A 20,788-nucleotide genomic window follows, 5' to 3' on the forward strand; every position below is an offset into this window, starting at 1 on the left:
GCATAAGGTCCTCCAAGTTCATCCATGTTGTTGCAAATGACTGGATATAATCTTTTAAACCTGAATAATATTCCGTTGTATATACATACCCAAATTTCTTTATCCATTCATCTGTTGACAGACACATAGTTGGTTTCCATATCTTGACTATTGTCAATGATGCTGCAATGAACATGGGAGTGCAGATATCTCTTCTAGGCACTAGTTTCTTTCCTTTGTGTGTATACCTGGAAATGGAATTGCTGGATCATGTGGTAGGTCTATTTTTAAATTTTTGAGGAACTTTTCATACTGTGTTTTCCATAGCAGCTGTATCATTTTACATTCCCATCAACAGTGTAGAAGTGTTTCAGTTTCTCCTCATCCTTGCCAACACTTATTATTTCTTGTCTTTTTGATAATAGCCATTGCAATGGGTGTGAGGTGATATCTTATTGTGGTTTGATTTGCATTTCCCTGATGATTAGTGATATTGAGCATTTTTTCATATACCTGTTAGTCACTTGTATGTCTTCTTTGGGAGAATGTCTATTGTGGTCCTTTGCTCATTTTAATAGGAATATATGGTTTCATTTGCTTTGTTTTTGCTATTGAATTGTATGAGTTCCTTATATACTTTGGATAGTAATCCCTTATCAAATATATGGTTTGCCATTGTCTTCTTCCATTCCATACATTGCCTTTTCATTTTGTTGATTCTTTCTTTTGCTGTGCAGATACTTTTTAGTTCATGAAATCCTGTTTGTCAGCTTTTGATTTTTTTGCCCATTCTTTTAATGACATATTGGAAAAAAAAAGTTGCCAAGGGGCACCTGGGTGGCTCAGTTGGTTAAGTGTCTGACTTTGGCTCAGGTCACGATCTCGTGGTTTGTGAGTTTGAGCCCCACATCAGGCCCTGTGCTGACAGCTTAGAGCCTGGAGTCTGCTTCAGATTCTGTATCTCCCTCTCTGCCTCACCCCTACTCATACTCTGTCTCTCTTTCTCTCTCTCAAAAATAAATAAACATTAAAAAAATTTTTAAAAAAAGATTACCAAGATCAATGTCAAGAAGGTTTTTCTCTATGTTTTCCTCTAGGAGTTTTATGGTTTCATGTCTTACATTTCAAATCTTTCATCTATTTCAAGTTAATTTTTGTGACTGGTGTAATGTAGGGGTCAGGTTTCATTCTTTTGGATATGGATATCCAGGTTATCCAACATCATGCATTCAAAAGACTATCCTTTTTCCTTTGTGTGTTCTTGGCGCCTTTGTCAAAGAGTAGTTGACTATTTGTGCTTGGGCTTATTTCTGGGCTCTCTATTCTTTTCATTGGCTTATGTGTCTGTTTTTATGTTAGTACCATATTGTTTTTGATTACTGTAGCTCTGTAATACAGTTTAAAATTAGGAAATATGATGTCTCCAACTTTGTTCTTTATCAAGATTGCTTTGGCTATTTGGGGTCTTCTCTTGTTCCATAAGTATTTTAGAATGTTTTTCTGTGAAAAATGCCTTTGAAATTTTTATAGGGATTGTGTTGAATCTGAATATCCCCTTGGGTAGTATTGGTATTTTAGCAATATTAATTCTTCCAATCCATGCACGTGGTATATCTTTCTATTTATTTGTGTCTGCTTTAATTTATTTCATCAGCATTTTACCATTTGTAGTGTACATATCTTTCAACTCCTTGGTTAAATTTATTCCTAAATATTTTATTCTTTTTGATGCTGTTGCAAACGGGATTGTTTTCTTGATTTCCTTTTCAGATAATTAAGTGTTGGTGTAAAGAAACACACACCTTTGGGAGATAAAGAGTACAGTATTTATAATTACACTGACACAATAGAAGTAAGTAGCTCTTTTGTGAAAACATATTATCTTCCAGAAATTATTCTCCTTGAAGAGGTCAGCATGAAACAGAGTACACAGACCCAAGAGAAATGCTAATGGGCTTTCTTGAAGATGGTGTAGGATAGTGTTTAAGGGGATGGATTCTGGAGCCAGATACTATGAATTAGAATCCCACTTTTGTCATTACTTGCTGTGTAATTATTTTCTCAGGCTGTTGATAACCAGTGTTGTAGCTGGACCTACCCCTGTGGTTCTTACTATAAATTGCAAGAGGCCTCAGTAATAAACACTGGGAAACTTTAAAAAAAAAAAGATTTATTACTCACAGGTCCTGGAAAGCATACAGCATACCTAGGGGCACACAGCAGGTTCACAGGTAGAAAGGGAGCATGAGAGAGCTTGGGCTTGGTGTTCTGTTTTTATTGAGGTAAAATGAAGGGCCTAGGGTTTCACAAGTTCACTTTGTGGGCAGATTTAAAACATAACAGCAGGAGTTTAAAGTGTGGGATGAGAAAAAAACAAACAGCCTAAATAGTTAATTTAAATCAATCAAGATCTCTAAAACAAATGAGCATTCTGTGTGTGTGTGGGTGGATATAAAGTGGCAGGGAGTGTGGCTGGCAATGTATTTATTTGAGATAGCCTTTAAAATGGATCCTTCCAAAATCAAAGTTAAGTCAGGCACTTGCATTACAGAAAGAAAAGCCAACTATAGGGCTTACACTAGAATGATCTTTCACAATGATTCAACTAACCTCGCCTCAGTTACCCATCTGTAAAGAAGAGAGAAATTGTATCTATAATTTAGGGTTGTTGAAAGGATTTTATGAATAAAATATATGTAAAGCACTCATAAAAACGACCAGCTCATGAGCACCATATGTGTGTATATCATCATCACCATCATCATCATCAACATCACCATCATCAATAGCATACAAGTGAAAAAAATAATGGGAGAAAAGAACAAACTGCTGGTGGTTAATGGTTTGGATATCTGTATGTCCCTAAAGGTTATTGATGATCTGAGAGTAAGGCCAGGAATTAATCTGCCTTATTCTTTTTATTGACTGCACAGCAGTTCATGGTATGTGTGTAATGTATTGGTTGAAATTTCCTTCAAAGTACTGAAGAAGAGATATTCCCCAAACCTCAGTGGCTTATAACAATAGATATTTATTCCTTGGTCAAAAATTTGCAGGTTAGAAGAGGCAACCGTGCATCAGTCCTGGGTCAAGTTCAGGTCTGCTCTATGTGTTTCACATTCTGAGACTAAAGCTAAGGAGCTTTAGCTACATGAGATGAGCTTTTTATCTCATGGTGAATGCCAGAGCTCAAGAGGGCAAACCAAATGATCTAAATCCTTTCAAAGCTTTTTATTGGAAGCAGCATTTGCTATGCCTGTTCATAAACTGCTAGCTAAAGCCAGCCCAAAGTCAATGGGATGGAGATGTGGATTCTGCCCCAGAAAAGCCATGACAAAGAAAGAAAAGGAAGGAAGAATTGTGAACAGATAATACTGTCTATCTAACTACCAAACAAAATGAACCAGAATTCCATTAGTATACATGAAGATTATTTCTAATTTTTCACTATCATAAACAAAAGTGTATTGAACATAAAATATATTTATTCATTATATATATCCATTATGTGAGATAAACTCCTAGAAGTGGAAGTGTATTATCTAAATACAAAATTTTTCCATAGCATTTTCCAGTTCTTCAATTATTAATGTATTAATTTACTCTCTTGTCCATTTCTTTACCTGAAGAAAGTTCTTTCCATAGGGGCATTTGGGGCTTCTTAGAAGAGGCTACTGTGCTAACAGGTGATGCAAATCATTTGGTAAAGCATAAAGGAGATCAGCCATGGAACTGCCACCTAAAGACACAGAAAGGAGGAAGGTAGGCCAAGGAGGCAGGAAAGACAAAGTAAAAGAAAACAGTATAATCCAGAAGAAAAATATTGGATATGTTAGGTACTTCCTGGAAAGTGTGAAGAACCAGAGTTAAGTAATCAAAAGTTGGTTTCATTTCTCTGTTATTATCATTTTATAAGTGTCAGGGCCCTCTTTACCTTGGAAGAATTTATTATCCTGATGCAGTCAAAGACTCAAGGAGTTTAGCTCCTCAAACCAGTTTCATTGGTGACCAATACTTACATATAGGTTCCAAGAAACCATTCTTCTATGCCATTACACAAAATTACCACAATGTTAGCTCCTTCTCAATTCAGTGCTATAACTGCTCATATCCTACAATAAAACTTTCTACAGTCTGATGGCCTATAAATCAGCCTGCCCTTGTAATTTCTGCCCCATGTCCTGGGAGGTCCTTCTCACCTTTTCCTTTCAGACAGAAACTGGAAACGCCCATGAAACCAAAGAATTGACATTTTAATAGACATCTTAGCTCTCGGACCCATTTCTCATTTCTAGCACTGATTAGTTGGCAAATGCCCAGTAATATAGGCAAGTTCCACAAATCAGCTACAGAGAAGATTAGGAGCATGCTGAGACAAAAAGAGTTTAAGTTATCCCTGAATGGTGCAGCTAATAAAGGTTAAGAAAATGCAAGTTGGAGAGCTGTGACAGTGCTTAATTCCTGACCCTAAATAGTAGATATTTGTCATTATGTCTCTCTTCCCATAGTGGAGTAGTTCCACCATTTCATTTGTCTTGGTGGGAGGTAGAACCTCTCACCCACTTACAGATAATGAAAGCAGCAATATTGCTTGCCCGGTTTCCTTGAGAACTAGAGCATGGACGCCATGACCAAGTCTTGGCCAGCCACATGGACCACCTTATTTTGAGTCTAGATGTGTTGTTACAAAGAACAAGAAGTGGGCAGTTCTTTCTGGAGGTTGTCACATCTGGTTGTCAGGCCTCCAGGGGCTATGCAAATGGCCAGTACTGATAGTGTTGTTGATGATATACGCGGCAGTGAAAAGAGTCTACAGCAGTGACCTCATCAGACCAATTCTAGGATATGATTTTGATTGTGGTTATGACCATATGATCTTTCTTAGTCTTGTTTATTTTATTGAGCCCAGTTGCTTAGCCTTCTTGGAAATTCATGAGTTTCACATACTCTTTTAATAAACTCATTTCCTCCATGAATCAACCAGAATTGGTTTCTGTTGCCTGCATCTAAGAATGTTACAACCTTGTTGTTTAATGGCAGACCCAGAAAACATTCTCAATTATAATTAAAGTTACACAAGTGGCTTACACTAAATACATAGTTTCACGTGCTTTGGAATTAAGGGACAGCTCAGGATAATATTCAATGGTAAAATCCATAATATGTTCCTAATTTAGATATTTCTGAGAAGTTCTAAAGGAAACAGATATGCGAAGGGCAAAACTGTTTCCCCAGAATCATAGATAAAACTGGGAACTGTGTTTTGGGTTTTTATCTAAAGGAAGAAGTCCACATTCTGCTCACCCATTTTCTGAAGGCTCCCTTGACATCCCCATTCCTCAGGCTGTAAATGAAGGGGTTCAGCATGGGGGTCACCACTGTGTACATGACTGTCAGAATGCGACCCTCAGTCGCTAAATAGCTGGTAAGGGGCCGGAAGTAGACCCATGTGAGTGTGCCATAGAAGATAGACACCACAGTGAGGTGGGAGCCACAGGTAGAAAAAGCTCTCCATTTGCTCTTGGCCGAGGGGATCTGGAGGACCACTGAGATGATGCGGGCATAGGAGGCAATGATGAAAGCCAGAGCTCCATTGATGACAATAACACCCTCCGTGTGAATCATCAGGGTGTTGAGGTAGGGGCTGGAGCAGGAAATCTTCATCAGAGGGTAGAGGTCACAGAAGAAATGGGGGATCTTGTTATCTGCACAGAAGATTAATTGGCCCATAAGAAAGGTGTGCAGCAGGGCATGAAGATGGGAGAGGATATGGCACAGAGCCACCATCTGTGAACACAGCATTCTGGTCAGGATCATAGGGTAGCGGAAAGGGTAGCAGATAGCGATGTATCTATCATAGGCCATCACAGCCAGAAGGAAGTTTTCCATGGCTGCAAAGCAAATGAAGAAATAGGTCTGGGCTAAGCAGCCCATGTAGGAAATGGCCTTTGTAGGCGAGAAAATGTTCTGTAGCATCTTGGGGACTGTGGTGGAGGTGAAACAGATGTCTGCCAAAGCCAAATTACTAAGGAAGATGTACATGGGGGTGTGGAGACGTGGAGTAGAGATAATCAATGTGATGATGGCAAAGTTCCCAAAAATGTTGATTGCATACATCAGTAGAAAAAGAAGAAAGAGTGGGATCTGCTCTTCCAGGTGGTTAGATATGCCCAAGAGAACAAAATGGGGTATACTGGTCCAGCTGTTATTGACCATCTGTTGCCATAAGAACAAACAGGATTATTATTTTTTTATTGAGGTATATAATTGGCATATAATATTATATTAGTTTCAGGTATACACCATAATGATTCAATATTTGTATAAATTGCAAAATGGTTGCCACAATAATTCTAGTTAATGCCCATCCCCATACATAATTACAAGTTCTTTTTCTTGTGATGAAGACTTTTAAGATATACTCTCTTAGCAACTTTCACATAATGCAGTACAATATTATGAACTATGCTAAAAATGCTGTACATTACATTTTCATGACTTATTCATTTTTTAACTGTGAGTCTGTACCTTTGAACTCCGTTCACCCATTTCACCCACTTCCTGCCCTCTGCCTCTGGCAGCCACCATTCTGTTCTCTGCATCTATGAGGGTTTTTTTTCTTCTTTATATTCCTCATATAAGTGAGATCATATGTATTTGTTTTTCTCTATCTGATTTATTTCACTCAGAATAATGCCCTTAAGGTCCATCCATGTCATTGCAAACAGCAAGTTTTCATTCCTTTTTTTATGGCTGGATAGCATTCGTGTGTGTGTGTGTGTGTGTGTGTGTGTGTGTGTGTGTGTGTGTACATGCCACATCTTAAGCCATTCATTCATCCATGGACATTTAGTCTGTTTTCATGTCATGGCTATTGTAAATAATGCTGCAGTGAACATAAGTGTACATACATTTTTTTGAATTTAGTATTTTTGTTTTCTGTGAATAAATACCCAGAAGTGGAATTGCTGGACCCTATAGTACTGATAGTACTGCGCCTCAGGCCTGGGGGCCCAGATTATAGCTACCATCTAGTAGTTATAATCTTATTTTTTTAGGAAGCTCTGTACTGTTTTCTAAAAAAGGATTATTTTTATAGATTTGAACATTTGAGAAGCCCGCTTAGTTACTATCACTTTTGTGCTCCAATATAAACTACACACGGTGTTGATAGACAGATCAAGGACTTAATTCTTTTCCAAAATAACGAGGTGTGGATTTTTCATTATCATCAACATCACCACTACTACAAATTGTACAGATTCACCAGTTTTAAAAATTAGAAAACTAAGGCATGGAAAGTTTAACCTTTTTTGTTTGTTTGTTTTGTTTTGTTTTGCCCATAAAGGGAAAAATCTGAATTTAAAGTCATGTTTATTGGGCTCCAAAGACTATGCTAGTGATACCATATAACATGACTCCTCAAATTAAAACCAAGGCACCTTATACATGGTAATAAGACCTCTTGATGGGCTACATAACTGAGAAATCCACCTACTAAAAGGGTTTCATAAGTTATTTGGTCCAACAGTTTCTATTTTGAGGAATGCGTATCCCTGGTGGTACCCAAAGACTTCTCAAAGAATATACAGACACGTTTCAGGAGAAACAGTTTCCAGATTCTCAGCTTCTATGTTTCTCTTTTCTGAAATCATTTTGTCATCAAGATGACTTGAACCTTATGCATTATTCTGTCTTTTGCCTAACAAATGAAAGACATATTTTCATTCATCCCAAATCTTACTAGATGCACTGACTCGATAGAAAACCTCAAAGAAGTCAAATGAAGGAACAATCAGAATATGAATAAAATGAATGACTTTAATAACCAATAGCAAATCCTTTTTTTTAGATAAGGGATTTCCAATCTTTTGCTCTCAAAAAAACTGAAGGAGACTTAATCTAATTGTCAGCACACCATTAAAAATAATTTTTGATAATATGTAACACTAGTTTCAGTCCTATTACTTAGACCATGTTTGGCCCTTTGGAATCTCACAGAACAAGTTTATTCTTCAACATGAAAGCCCTTAAGAAATCTAAACATCAGTCAAAAAAGGCAGACGGTGCAGTGGTGAAAAGCCCAGACACTGGCCTGGGATCCCGGCTCTTTCATTTAATAGCCTTATGATCTTGAGAAAGTCACTTATCCTCTTTGAGCCTCAGTTTCCTCATCTCTAAAATGGGGGTGTTAACAGTACATCACTCATGAAGTTGTGTTTATGAGGATGAGGTGAGAGTTCCTGGTTCTTGGTAAGTGCTCAGTAAATGCTGGCAATTAAGCCTATCAATTTTTCAGTTCTGTTTTACTGGTCTCCAGGTTTTTCTGGGAGTGAGTGTTTCTGTCATCCAGGTCTCTCTACAGCAAACCTACTCCACGCTGTCACTGTCATTAAAATTTGGTTCCCAGGACTAAGCAAAGTGCTGTGTGTCTGGCCTTTCTTCACAGGGTTGTCATAATGATCTGGGCTGGTCATAAATCATAGCTTTTGGGGAGGAAATCAGAGTTGGCAGTGCACAAATGAGCTGCGTCCATGTCTAAACCCAAGAAATCTTAAAACTTCACAATTAGACTATTGGGAGAAAAAGTATGAACTAATTAAGAACAGCCTCTCTGTAAGGCACTTGTACATACATTATCTCATATAATCATCAGAGCTATTCTGAGACACTTCAGCTGCAACAGTCACTATTCGCATCTCACAGATGAGGAACCAAAGCTTAGGGAAGTGACTTGCTGAGCATAACTCAGTGTTAAGTGGTCACCTTATGTCTGGATACCTTGAGTGCTCCAAATGTCCAACTACATCACACTGCCCACTTGGTTTACTTAGCTTCTTGCCCCTTAGAAATGGATTTATTCACTTCTGCTGGCCTATCTGCTTTTATATTTCTAACTAAAGGATGTCACCATGATACTACTCAAGAGGGTGAACATAAGACTTTTCAATTATAACAATGTGGAAATTCATAATATGCTATAGACTTATTCTGAATTGGTTTCATTATGGAATGATGATGCATGAGATCTAAAAGTTGTAGCCACTCATGTATTGAGCCCTTTCTATAAACCAGGTATTGTTCTAAGAGCTTTACCTATGTGCTTTTCATTTGGTGACCACAGAAATTATGTGACATAGGGATTATTATTTCCATTTTATAGATGAAAACATTGTCAAAGGGGTTCTGTGACATCCTTGAAGTCACAGAGTTAATAAATGGTAGAACTGGAATTTGAATTCCGTTACATCTATCCTCAATGTCCATGCTCTTAACCATTGGGCTATGCTATCTCTTAAACATTGCCTAACTATTCCAGTTTCTATGTTTCTCTTTGTTTCTTCCTTTCCCACTGTGCTATCTTGTGACTTTGGCCAGTGATGGGTGTCTACCACGTTTCTTTTCTAGTTTAATTCCCATTTTAGAATTGGAGAATAGATATTATTCTCATTTTCAGATCATTAAATTAAGAACCAGAAGGATGGATTAATGTCCCCAGGGCCACTAAACATAGGGTTGGATCACAGAGCTAACTCAGAAGTAATGCTCTTTCTGTCCCAGCTCACCCATTTAGGATCTATGTTTTATTCTCATCCTGCACTTCCATCACCTAACTAGTCTGTCACTGTAACTGGACCCTCCAAATAGGAGCAGGTGGCCCTGATTTTATGGTTTAGGGAGTGTGAGATGTTTCCTCTCAGTTCCTCTCAGGGAGGTTGTAAGAAGGGAATGGTCTCTACTGGACAGTTAGCAGACTATGGCTGCTACCTGGGGTAATGCCCATAAAGCTCCTGTGGCAAAGCTGCTCATAAGAATGGAGAAAGCCCCAGAAGCAGTTGGAAGGTGGGCTGCCCTGAACCTTGGAGTCCTCCTCATTTTCCTTATAGCTCCTGGAGATTATCCTGCCTGACGAATAGTGCAGCATATCGGCTCCCTATGGGCAGAGGAGAATAATGTGGTGTGGAAGGGGGTGGGAAGCCAGGAATGCGGAACTACTAGAGAAGAAACTTGCTTTTTTTTAGTTTATTTATTTATTTTGAGAGAGAGAGAGAGAGAGAGAGAGAGAGAGGGAATGAACAAGAGGGGGAGGGGCAAAGAGAAAGGGAGAGAATCCCAAGCAGGCTCTCTGCTGTCAGCACGGAGCCTGATGTGGGGTTTGATCTCACAAACCATGAGATCATGACCTGAACAAAAATCAAGAGTTGGAAGCTTAATGAATGGAGCCACTTGGGCACCCCATGACTCTTGCTTTGTAAAAAGATGTGGATGGAGAGAAAGTAGTGTAGCATGTGAGAATGGTCTTAATCCAGGAACCAAAAGATTTTGGCTTTGGTCCCAGATTGGCCATGAAAATTTTTCTGGAGACCTTAGGAAAATCACTTCATTTTGGGTTCCCCAGTTTCTTCATCTGGGAAATGGAAAAAGTAATACCTGCTTTCAATACAGAGCCTTTGTAAAACAACAACAACAACAACAACAACAACAACAACAACCACCACCACCACCACCAGCAGAAGGGACCATGGGCATAGAAGCCCTGTTAACAAGTCCTATGAAACAGTGCAGAGTTGTTTCTTTTAAACTCCTGTAGGAATTCTATCACAGAAGAGGTCCCCACAACTCCTGACAGGTCACAAACTTTCCTGATAATAAGAGTTGCCTCTTTCCAAAGTGACCTTTATAAATAGAAGAAGCACCTGGATAACAGGTCTTACTCTATTTTCTGAGTTTCTCAGTTTGATCATTAGTTTCTGGAAGTGGAAAGAAAAGTCTTGGTCCATTTTTAAGAGAAGACAAAGATGATGACCATGTCCAGGGATTCACTGTAGGGTCATCCAATCCTGACTACCCATGAATACCTCCCTAAGTGATTGAAACTTTCTGGCATTCCATCACATATTTTCTCTTTGACTCAGGAAAATTTCCCTGAAAGGAAATACTCTTGACTGTGTAAATCATTTGGGCTCTTTGTGTTTGTTTGTTTGTTTGTGGCTAGGTTTTCATAAGGGAAGGGAGAGTCCATGAAGACATAGCATGTGTGAGGGTAGCATAAGGAAGAGGCACTATGAAAGGAAAGAAAGAGAAAAAGGGAAGAAAGAGTCAAAGACAAACCTCACGATGTGCACACTGCTGCAAAGGATCCAGTTTGGGAAAGGTGCTCATCCCTCCAGAAATCGCAGAGAGCCTAGAGAGGAATTGCCTGAACTGCTCAGAAACTGCTGTTGGGTATGCAGTCCCGAGTGCAGAGACTCACCTTATTAGGAGCCTCTGACTGGACTGGAGTCGGTTGGGCTTGGCACTTCCTTCCTCCCTCAGGCAGCATGTGTCATGATGTCTTGTTCTGACAGTGGCACAGAGCTATCCACTCCAGGAGGACAGAGGAAGTTGCCCAACCTAGAAGAGAGGAAGGCATCAGGAAGGAGTTGAAGAGGAAGAGCAGCCAGCCTTGTGGGGGTGCTTCTGCTGGTCAGGGGCAGGAAGGCATGTCTGGGAAAGGGACTGGAAGGTTTTATCCATGCTTCTACATGATTCCATGGTTCTCACTGGCACAGAGCCCCAAGTGTGTCATCGTCCAAATTTGCTGCCATCTCTGGGGAATGGGGCTAACAAGGCAGTTCTTCCAATATTAGCGTCAGTGACTGCCTGTGGTTTGGCATATGATCCTGGGAGAGTGGCCAGGACCTGAGAGATCAGCCTGGACATGAGGTTCTCTGACAAGGGCTCCAAAATTGGACTCTGAGAAGAAAGCCCACAAAAACTTAGATATGGTCAAGGCGTGGATGGGGTGTCTCACTACCCTGAATACTTAAAAATGTAGCCTCTTGTTTTATATTTCATTTAAATGGTACACTCTTATTCAAAAATATTTATCAGTGAATGATGTATCAGGTGAAAAATGAGAGTCTAGGAGTAATTGCTATTAATGTTTTGACATGTACCCATCCAAACACTTTCCTATGCACATATGTACAATTTTGTTTTTACAAAAATGGGATCATTTGTTCTTGAACTTTCTTTGTTTCTCTCATCAATATATCCTAGATGTTCTATGTCACCATCGGACCTACATTGTTGTTGTTATTTAAAAGACTTTTTAAATGTTTACTTTTGAGAGAGAGAGACAGGCAGAGTGTGAGCAGGGGAGGGGCAGAGAGAGAGGGAGACACAGAAGCAGAAGTAGGCTTCAGGCTCTGTGCTGTCAGCACAGAGCCCAACATGGGGCTCGAACACACAGATTGCAAGATCATGACCTAAACCAAAGTCAGACACTTACTGATTGAGCCACCCAGGTACCCCATTACCTCCTTATTTTTAAAAATATTTAATACATTATTAGATGGACCACAAATTATTGTAGTCCTTACTCATGCCATGTATCTCATTTTTGGGGGCACTATTAAAAAAGCAATGCTACATGGACATTCCTTTACAGATATCTTTGTGTACATATATTTTTCTAGAAATGGAAGTGCTGGATGAAAGTATATGTGAATTTTTAATTTCAGTTGGTACTATAAGATTGTCCTTCAAAAAGTTGCAGCCCATTTATACAGCCTCCAAGAGCATATGAAAGTGTCCTTTTCCACACAGCCTAACACACTGTATGCAAACTCTTTACTGTCTCCCAGTCTGATGATGGAAAAAGAAACAATACTTTATTGTAGCTTTACTTTTTATTTTTCTAATTTCTGAGGGAACTTTTTTTGTATTGTTTTTGACAGTTTTAGGGTTTCTCTTCTTTGAGTTTTCCAACTGTATCCTTGCCCATTTTTTCTCTGTGGTTGCTCTGAGTTTATTATGAATTTGTAGGGATTATAGTGTGCTTAAATATTCTGTTATGTTTTCCTTCTTGATCTAACTCATAACTCTCTAACTGTTCTTAGTATGCAGCTTGGATAGATATTTTCCCTTCTATGTATGCTCTCTCCATTCTGGGAACAACGCAAGTCATTCATTTCCCTAGAAACAGAAATGGGACATTCTTATCAGCTCTCATGTCAGCCTGTTCTCAAACATCTGAAATTCACATGGACACAGACATCATTGAATGCACATAGTTGGCAATCATAATAGGTAACATATGTTGAGTATATACTATGTGTCAGGCATTTAAAGTGCTCAGATGCAAGTGATGAATCACTAAATTCTATTCCTGAAATCATTATTACTGTATATGTTAACTAATTGGGATTTCAATAAAAAAAAAAAAGGTTTATAGAATGGAAAACCAAATCAAACCAAAACAAAACAAAACAAAAAAACAAAAAATAAAGTACTCAGATGCTTTTGTGTCAGTTAATCCTCTCAAGGGCCATATGAGTTACCTCGATGTTCATTGTGGCATTATTCACCATAGCCAAGATATGGAAACAACCTAAGTGTTGTCACCAGATGAAAGGGTAAAAAAAACATATGGTATCTATACACCCAATGGAATATTACTGAGCCATACAAAAGAAGGAAATCCTTCCATTTGTGAGAACATGGATTAAGCTTGAGGGTATTACACTGAGTGAAAAAAAGACAGAGAATACAACTACTATGTGATCTTGCTTATATACGGAATCTAAAAAAGCCAAACTTATAGAAACCAAGAATAGATTGGTGGTTTCCAGGGGCTGTGGCAGGGGTGGTGGAGAGAAATGGGGAGAAGTTGGTCAAAATGTATACATTTCCAGTTATTAAGATGAGTAAGTTCTAGGGGTATAATGTTCAGCATGGTGACTATAGCTAACAATACTGTATTGTTATTGTCATTGTATTGTTTAAAATATACACAAGAGTTGTTGTGTATTTTAAAGTTGCTAAAAGTGCAGATTTTAAGTATCCCCCCCCCCAACACAAAAGGCAACTATATGAAATAGTGGATATATAAACCTTACTGTGGTAATCATTTCACAATATATACGTATACCAAGTTATCAAATTCTACACCTTAAACTTACACAGAGTTGTAGGTCAATTATATCTCAATGAGTCTGGAAAAAATAAACAATAAAAAAGCTTTTAATGGGAACAATTAAATTATAGTGTTTGGGCACAGATGTGTATGTGGTCAAATTAAAAGGGAAATCAAGGAAGTAATTAACATAAAAAGTAAGAATAGTGGTATTTTCATAGGAGAGAGAGAATAGCACTTTGAAAGAGGCACAAAGGCAATTTCTGGAAAGCTGGCAATGATCTATTTCCTGAACAGGCGGTAGATACCTATGGTTTGCCTTGTGAGAAATCATCAAAGTGTAAAAACAAAAATTAGAAATTAAAATAAATTTTTAAAAATTTCAAAAAAGTTTAAATAAACATTCCAAATAGAACTCACTTATTCATTAATTTCTATATTTATTTCTTCACTCTTTTATTTAGCTAAATCCTATGGGATGCAGGAATGGAATAAGACAGAGCTCCTCCTTTCATAGAACTTAAAAGTGTAGAAGACGTTATATACTAGACTACAAGTGCCATGAAGTCAGGGGCAAGGTGTGCTTTGTTCTTCACCCAGTCCCAGTGTCAAATGGAGTGTCAGACACCTCATAGAAACTTAGTACATATTTGTAGAATGGGTGGAGGAATAAGTAAGTAATTTCTGAGGAAATTACTTATTGAAATACTACTGAGATAAGTGCATTGAAAGAGAAATGGGGATCAGTTCTAGCAGTTTTTTGATGGAATCTTTTGGGTTTTTCATATGGAGTATCATGTCGTCTGCAAAGAATGAAAATTTGACTTCCTCCTTGCCGATTTGGATGCCTTTTATTTCTTTGTGTTCTCTGATTGCAGAGGCTAAGATTTCCAATACTATGTTGAATAGCAGTGGTGAGAGTGGACATCCCTGTCATGTTCTTGACCTTAGGGGGAGCTCTCAGTTTTTCCCCATTGAGGATGACGTTAGCCGTGGGTCTTTCATATATGGCTTTTATGATCTCGAGGTATGATCCTTTTACTTTCTTGAGGGTTTTTATCAAGAAAGGATGCTGTATTTTGTCAAATGCTTTCTCCGCATCTATTGAGAGAATCATGTGGTTCTTGTCCTTTCTTTTATTGATGTGATGTATCACATTGATTTGTAGATATTGAATCAGCCCTTCATCCCAGGTATAAATCCCATTTGATCATGGTGAATAATTATTTTAATGTATTATTGGATCCAGTTGGCTAGTATCTTGTTGAGGATTTTTGCATCCATGTTCATCAGGGAAATTGGTGTGTAGTTCTCCTTTTTAGTGAGGTCTTTGACTGGTTTTGGAATCAAGGTAATGCTGGCTTCATAGAAGGAGTTTGGAAGGTTTCCTTCCATTTCTATTTTTCGAACAGCTTCAAGAAAACAGGTATTAGTTCTTCCTTAAATGTTTGGTAGAATTCCCCTGGAAAGTTATCTGACCCTGGACTCTTGTTTTTTGGCAGATTTTTGATTACGAATTTGATTTCCTTACTGGTTATGGGTCTGTTCACATTTTCTATTTTTTCCTGTTTCAGTTTTGGTAGTGTATATGTTTGTAGGAATTTGTCCATTTCTTCCAGATTGCCCATTTTATTGGCATATAATTGCTCATAATATTCTCTTGTTATTGTTTTTATTTCTTCTGTGTTGGTTGTGATCTCTCCTCTTTCTTCTTGATTTTGTTTATTTGGATACTTTCCTTTTTCTTTTTGATCAAACTGGCTAGGTGTTTATCAATTTTGTTAATTCTTTCGGAGAACCAGCTTCTGGTTTCATTGATCTGTTCTACTGTTTTTGTTTTTGTTTTTGTTTTTTTTAGTTTTGACAGCATTGATTTATGCTCTAATTGTTATTATTTTCTGTCTTCTGCTGGTTTGGGATTTTATTTGCTGTTATTTTTCCAGCTCCTTAAGGCATAAGGTTAGGTTGTGTATCTGAGACCTTTCTTCCTTCTTTAGGAAGGCCTGGATTGCTATATACTTCCTTCTTATGACCACCTTTGCTGCATCCCAGAGGTTTTGGGCTGTGGTGTTATCATTTTTATTGGCTTCCATGTGCTTTTTAATTTCCTCTTTAACTTCTTGGTTGGCCCATTCATTCTTTAGTAGGATATTCTTTAGTCTCCAAGTATTTGTTATCTTTCCAAATTTTTTCTTGTGGTTGATTTCTAATTTCACAGCATTGTGGTCTGAAAATGTGCATGGTATGATCTCAATCTTTTTGTACTTGTTGAGGGCTGATTTGTGTCCCAGTATGTGATCTATTCTAGAAAATGTTCTATGTGTACTGGAGAAGAATGCATATTTTGTTGCTTTAGGATGAAATGTTCTGAATGTATCTGTTAAGTTCATCTGGTCCAGTGTGTCATTCAAAGCCATTGTTTCCTTGTTGATTTTCTGTTTAGATGATCTGTCCATTGTTGTAAGTGGGGTGTTGAAGTCTCCTACTATTATGGTATTATTATCAATGAGTTTCTTTACGTTTGTGATTAATTGATTTATATATTTGGGTACTACCACATTTGGCACATAAATGTTTACAATTGTTAGGTCTTCTTGGTGCATAGACCCTTTAAATATGATATAATGCCCTTCTTCATCTCTTGTTACAGTCTTCATTTTAAAGTCTAGATTGTCTGATATAAGTATGGCTACTTCAGCTTTCTTTTGTTGACCTTTAGCATGATAGATGGTTTTTCATCCCCTTACTTTCAATCTGAAGGTATCTTTAGGTCTAAAATGGGTCTCTTGTAAACAGCATATAGATGGATCTTGTTTTATTATCCAGTCTGTTACCCTATGTCTTTTTTTAAATATTTATTTATTTTGGGGAGACAGAGAGAACTAATGCAAGCAGGGGAGGGGCAGACACACACACACACACACACACACACACACACACACACACACAGAATCTGAAGCAGGCTCCAGGCTATGAGCTGTTAGCACAGAGCCTGATGCAGGGCTTGAACCCACGAAGTGTGGGTTCATGACCTGGGCTGAAGTCAGATGCTTAACCGACTGAGCCACCCAGGCACCCCAACCCTATGTCTTTTTATTGGATCATTTAGTCTATTGATGTTTAGAGTGAGTACTGACAAATAGGAATTTATTGCCATTATGTTTCTTCTAGAGTTGGAGTTTCTGGTGGTGTTCTCTGGTCCTTTCTAGTCTATATTTCTTTTGGTCTTTTTTTTTCCTGTCTTTTCTCCCTTCAGAGAGTCCCCCTTAAAATTTGCAGGGCTGGTTTAGTGGTCACATACTCCTTTAATTTTTTGTTTTTCTGGGAACTTTTTATCTCTCCTTCTATTTTGAATGACAGCCTTGCTGGATAAAGAATTCTTGGCTGCATATTTTTCCAATTCAACACATTGAATATATCCTGCCACTCCTTTCTGGCCTGCCAAGTTTCTGTGGATAGGTCTGCTGCAAACCTCATCTGTCTTCCCTTGTAGGTTAAGGACTGTTTTTCCCTTGCTGCTTTCATGATTCCGTCTTTGCCTGAGTATTTTGTGAATTTGACTATAATATGCCTTGTTGATGGTCAGTTTTTGTTGAATCTAATGGGGGTCCTCTGTGCTTCTTGGAATTTGATGTCTGTCTTTCCCCAGGTTAGGAACGTTTCCCATTATGATTTGCTCACATAACCCTTTTACCCACTTTTCTCTCTCTTCCTCTTCTGGAACCCCTGTGATTCTGATGTTGTTCCTTTTTAATGAGTCACTGATTTCTCTAATTCTTAAATCATGCTCTTTTGCCTTAGTCTCCCTCGTTTTTCTGCTTCATTATTCTCCATAAGTTTGTCCAATATATCACTGATTCGCTGGTCTGCCTCATCCATCCTTTCTGCTGTGGCATCCATTGAAGATGGATGCCATTTTTTATTTCATCCTGAGTAGCTTTTACTTCTTTTATCTCTGCAGAAAGGGATTTGAATCTATTTTCAACCCCAGTTAGTATTCTTATTATCATGATTCTAAATTCTGGTTCAGACATCTTGCTTGTATCTGTGTTGACTAAGTCCCTGGCTGTCATTTCTTCCTGCTCCTTCTTTTGGGATGAATTCCTTGTTTCGTCATTTTGAAGGAAGAAAAGGAATTAATAAGGTAAAAAATAATTAAAATTAAAAACAACACCCCCCCCACATAAAAATCAAATAAATGATGCTAGATCCTAGGTGTGTTTTGGTCTGGTTTTTGAAATGAGTTTGAAAGATTAGTGAAAAAAGGGGGAAAAAAGAAAACACGAGAAAAACAAGAAAAAGGAAAAAAGGAAAATGTTTGAAAATTTTAAAAAATGAATACAATGAAATTGAATAAAATGAAATGATGGAAGTAAAAAAAAAAGAAATGAAAAAGAGAAAAAAAAGAAAATTGTATAGATGGACCAGCGAACAGAGTGAAATACAATGGAAATTGCATTGTTTTCCCCTATAAGTCAAACTATGAACCACTTTATAGTCCATAAACTAAGTAGGCAGAGAGACTTATGGTGTTCCTGAAGAGCAAGGTTGGCCCAATTGGGTGGGGCTTAGTGTAAAGGCTCCATTCTCCACCAGATGGCACTGCTTAGCTTACTGGGGTGGATTGTTGTGGCACTTGTAGGTGTGTATGTGCATGCACGGGAGGGGTGAAAATGGCATCACCCAGCTACCCAGTCTCTAGTATCAGAACTCTGTTCTCCCTGATCAGCAATCATGCACCTTTCCTTTGTCTCTGGCTTCCATCCACTCCCCGCTTTTACACTGTCCATGACCAAGCTGTCAGGTTGCCAGGTGGCACCTCCCTCCTGAGTTTTATCTCAGATACAGCTGTGTTTCCCAACCCCTCACTTCTGAGGGATTGTGGCTTTGACCTGCTCAGATCTCTGGGGGAGAGTCTCACCAAGCAATGGCTGGGTGCCAGCCACACCTAGGAACATTTGTAGGACTATACTGCTGCTGATGCCCAGAGGCTACAACTGGGTGCCAGCCCACCCCAGAAAAAGTTCACATGATTGTGTAGCAGCAGCGTTTCAGGGATTATGGAAAATCACAACACACATCTGGCACCAGTCTTCACCCTTAACGACCTTGTTCCAGCACCAGCAAATGTGGTTGTTCTCCGGGGTCTGCTGGCACCTTTGCCTGTGGGTTGGGGGGGGAACACACGTCTCTACCAAATGTCCTCCCAGCAGGGGAACAGCCTCTTCCTGTGTGGCCCAAGGACCCCCACATCTCACTCAGCTCCTGGGGATTTGCCCTTCTCACCAGAGCAGTGTCAGGTATGGAGCTGCGGAGTTTCAGACTCTGCACTCCCCGTTTGTAGAGTCTTAATGGAATTTAAGCCCTCTCCTTTCTCCTTCCTCCTTTTTAGTTCAGTCCCTGTGGCTGTTTCCACTTTTCCACTTTCTCTCCAGCTGCCTTTGGGGGGGGGTGCTTTTCCCATATTCTCCCCCCATCTCAGTCCTCTCTCCACAAGCAAAAACAGCTCCCTGCCCTCTGTGGCTTCTCTCTCCCCCCATTCACCTCTCTGTGCCACATACCTGCTGAGTTCTGTGGTTCAGGTTGTGCAGATTGTTGTGTTAATCCTCAAATCAGTTTTCTAGCTGTGCAGGATGGTTTAGTGTTGCTCTGGCTGTATTTCATGGATGCAAGATGCAAAAAAAAAAAAAAACTTCTATGCTGTTCTGCCATCTTGGCTCCTCCCCCCAGAGCAACAACTATTATGAAGCATATGATTCAAATGGCTGACTGATTAATCAGCAGGGGAGGGGTCAAGCTGACAAGACCTACAACAATGCCAAAAGCAGCTATGAAAACAGCAGCAGCTGTGTGACAACAGGGGCAACAGCTATTTTTTGAGTCCCTTCTGTCTGTTAGATATCATGCTAAGCACTTTAATTACATTTTTTCATTTATTTGTTATTTTTCAAAATTATAAAAACTCATATTATTACCTCATTATTTCAAACAAGGAGATCCAGAGGTGTTAAATAACTTACTGTAGAGTCACCTGGCTCCTATGTGCTGGGGCTATGATTTTCAGATTGTTGGAGGTGTTTGGGGAGCCCAATAAATGGGCTACTACTTTCCCAGTTGGGTTCTAAATCAATTAATGAATAAGACAAGGACAAAGAACAGACAGGAGCCAAATCACCACTTTACTACAGATAATGTCTAGGTTGAAGACATGACTTGAGGTGAGAATCTGCATGCTTTTCTGGCCAACTCCAGAAGCAGGTATTGCTGGATTAGGGAGAATTCCAGGTGTATAAGTGGCTGCTTTGCTCTTAGAGATACATAGCAGAGTGCATGCTCCCTGTACACAGGGCTGGTTCTCAATAAGAAACAGGGATGGTCTGAACTGAGTGTGCCCAAATTTATGTTCTGGGGAAGGATGAATAAAGGAAGAAAGTGGGCAGTTGTTGTGCAAATTGAATCTCATCCACATGGAGGTACAGGTCAAGCCAGGTGAAGAAATATTCCTCCCAACACTAGTGCACTGTTCCGTGTATATTAAGTCAACCTTTGGTAATCCTTGTGAAGCAAATAGGAATTACATAATTACTGGAAGAATTCTCCTTAATTCATTTTCCACCTCCATCTTCAAAGACCTCCCAAATATTTACCTGAGAAAGCAGTTATCTAGAAGATCCTTTATAAATGACATGAAGATTGGAAACGGGGCTTCCAGAGTGTGAATGATTGAAGGTTGTCCTAACAGACAGAGGGAGGTCCTAAGATTGATCAAGGTAAATAACAGAACTGAACATTTAGATTCCATAAACATTTATTGAGTATTTACTGTGATCCAAGTAAGCTTATGTATTATTTATTATTTGTTACTCTTATGATATAGGTGTTTTACCAGCTTTAAAGATAAGAAAACCA

General features: G+C 38.8%; 2 protein-coding genes across 5 annotated transcripts in view; one reads left to right on the plus strand and one right to left on the minus strand.

Moving 5' to 3' along the window:
* The window catches only part of LOC106965928 (olfactory receptor 1L8-like), a 412,015-nt gene that overhangs the window by 196,497 nt on the left and 194,730 nt on the right, over positions 1-20,788 (plus strand). The window lies entirely within an intron of this gene.
* On the minus strand, positions 1,055-11,450 carry LOC106965708 (olfactory receptor 1Q1). 2 transcript variants are annotated; one of them, XM_015061790.3, is made up of 3 exons: positions 11,234-11,450; positions 5,284-6,195; positions 1,055-1,781 (listed from the first exon to the last, which is right to left on the minus strand). In XM_015061790.3, exons 1-3 carry the CDS (start codon positions 11,300-11,302, stop codon positions 1,746-1,748), a joined length of 1,017 nt encoding a protein of 338 aa, XP_014917276.3. In that variant the 5' UTR covers positions 11,303-11,450; the 3' UTR covers positions 1,055-1,745. The 2 variants fall into 2 exon arrangements, with proteins under 2 accessions (XP_014917276.3, XP_053060635.1); XM_053204660.1 differs by lacking the exon at positions 1,055-1,781 and having other exon boundaries at positions 3,474-6,195.

This window comes from Acinonyx jubatus, chromosome D4, assembly GCF_027475565.1.
Source record: "Acinonyx jubatus isolate Ajub_Pintada_27869175 chromosome D4, VMU_Ajub_asm_v1.0, whole genome shotgun sequence".
Classification (NCBI taxonomy): domain Eukaryota; kingdom Metazoa; phylum Chordata; class Mammalia; order Carnivora; family Felidae; genus Acinonyx; species Acinonyx jubatus.

Excerpts from the sequence above, each read along its gene's own strand:
- LOC106965708 (XM_015061790.3), bottom strand. The coding sequence starts at position 11,302 with ATGCTGCCTGAGGGAGGAAGGAAGTGCCAAGCCCAACCGACTCCAGTC. Across the intron at positions 6,196-11,233 it reads AGTCAGAGGCTCCTAATAAG|ATGGTCAATAACAGCTGGAC; the intron begins GTGAGTCTCTGC and ends TTATGGCAACAG. Across the intron at positions 1,782-5,283 it reads AGGGAGCCTTCAGAAAATGG|GTGTGTGTTTCTTTACACCA; the intron begins GTGAGCAGAATG and ends TATCTCCCAAAG.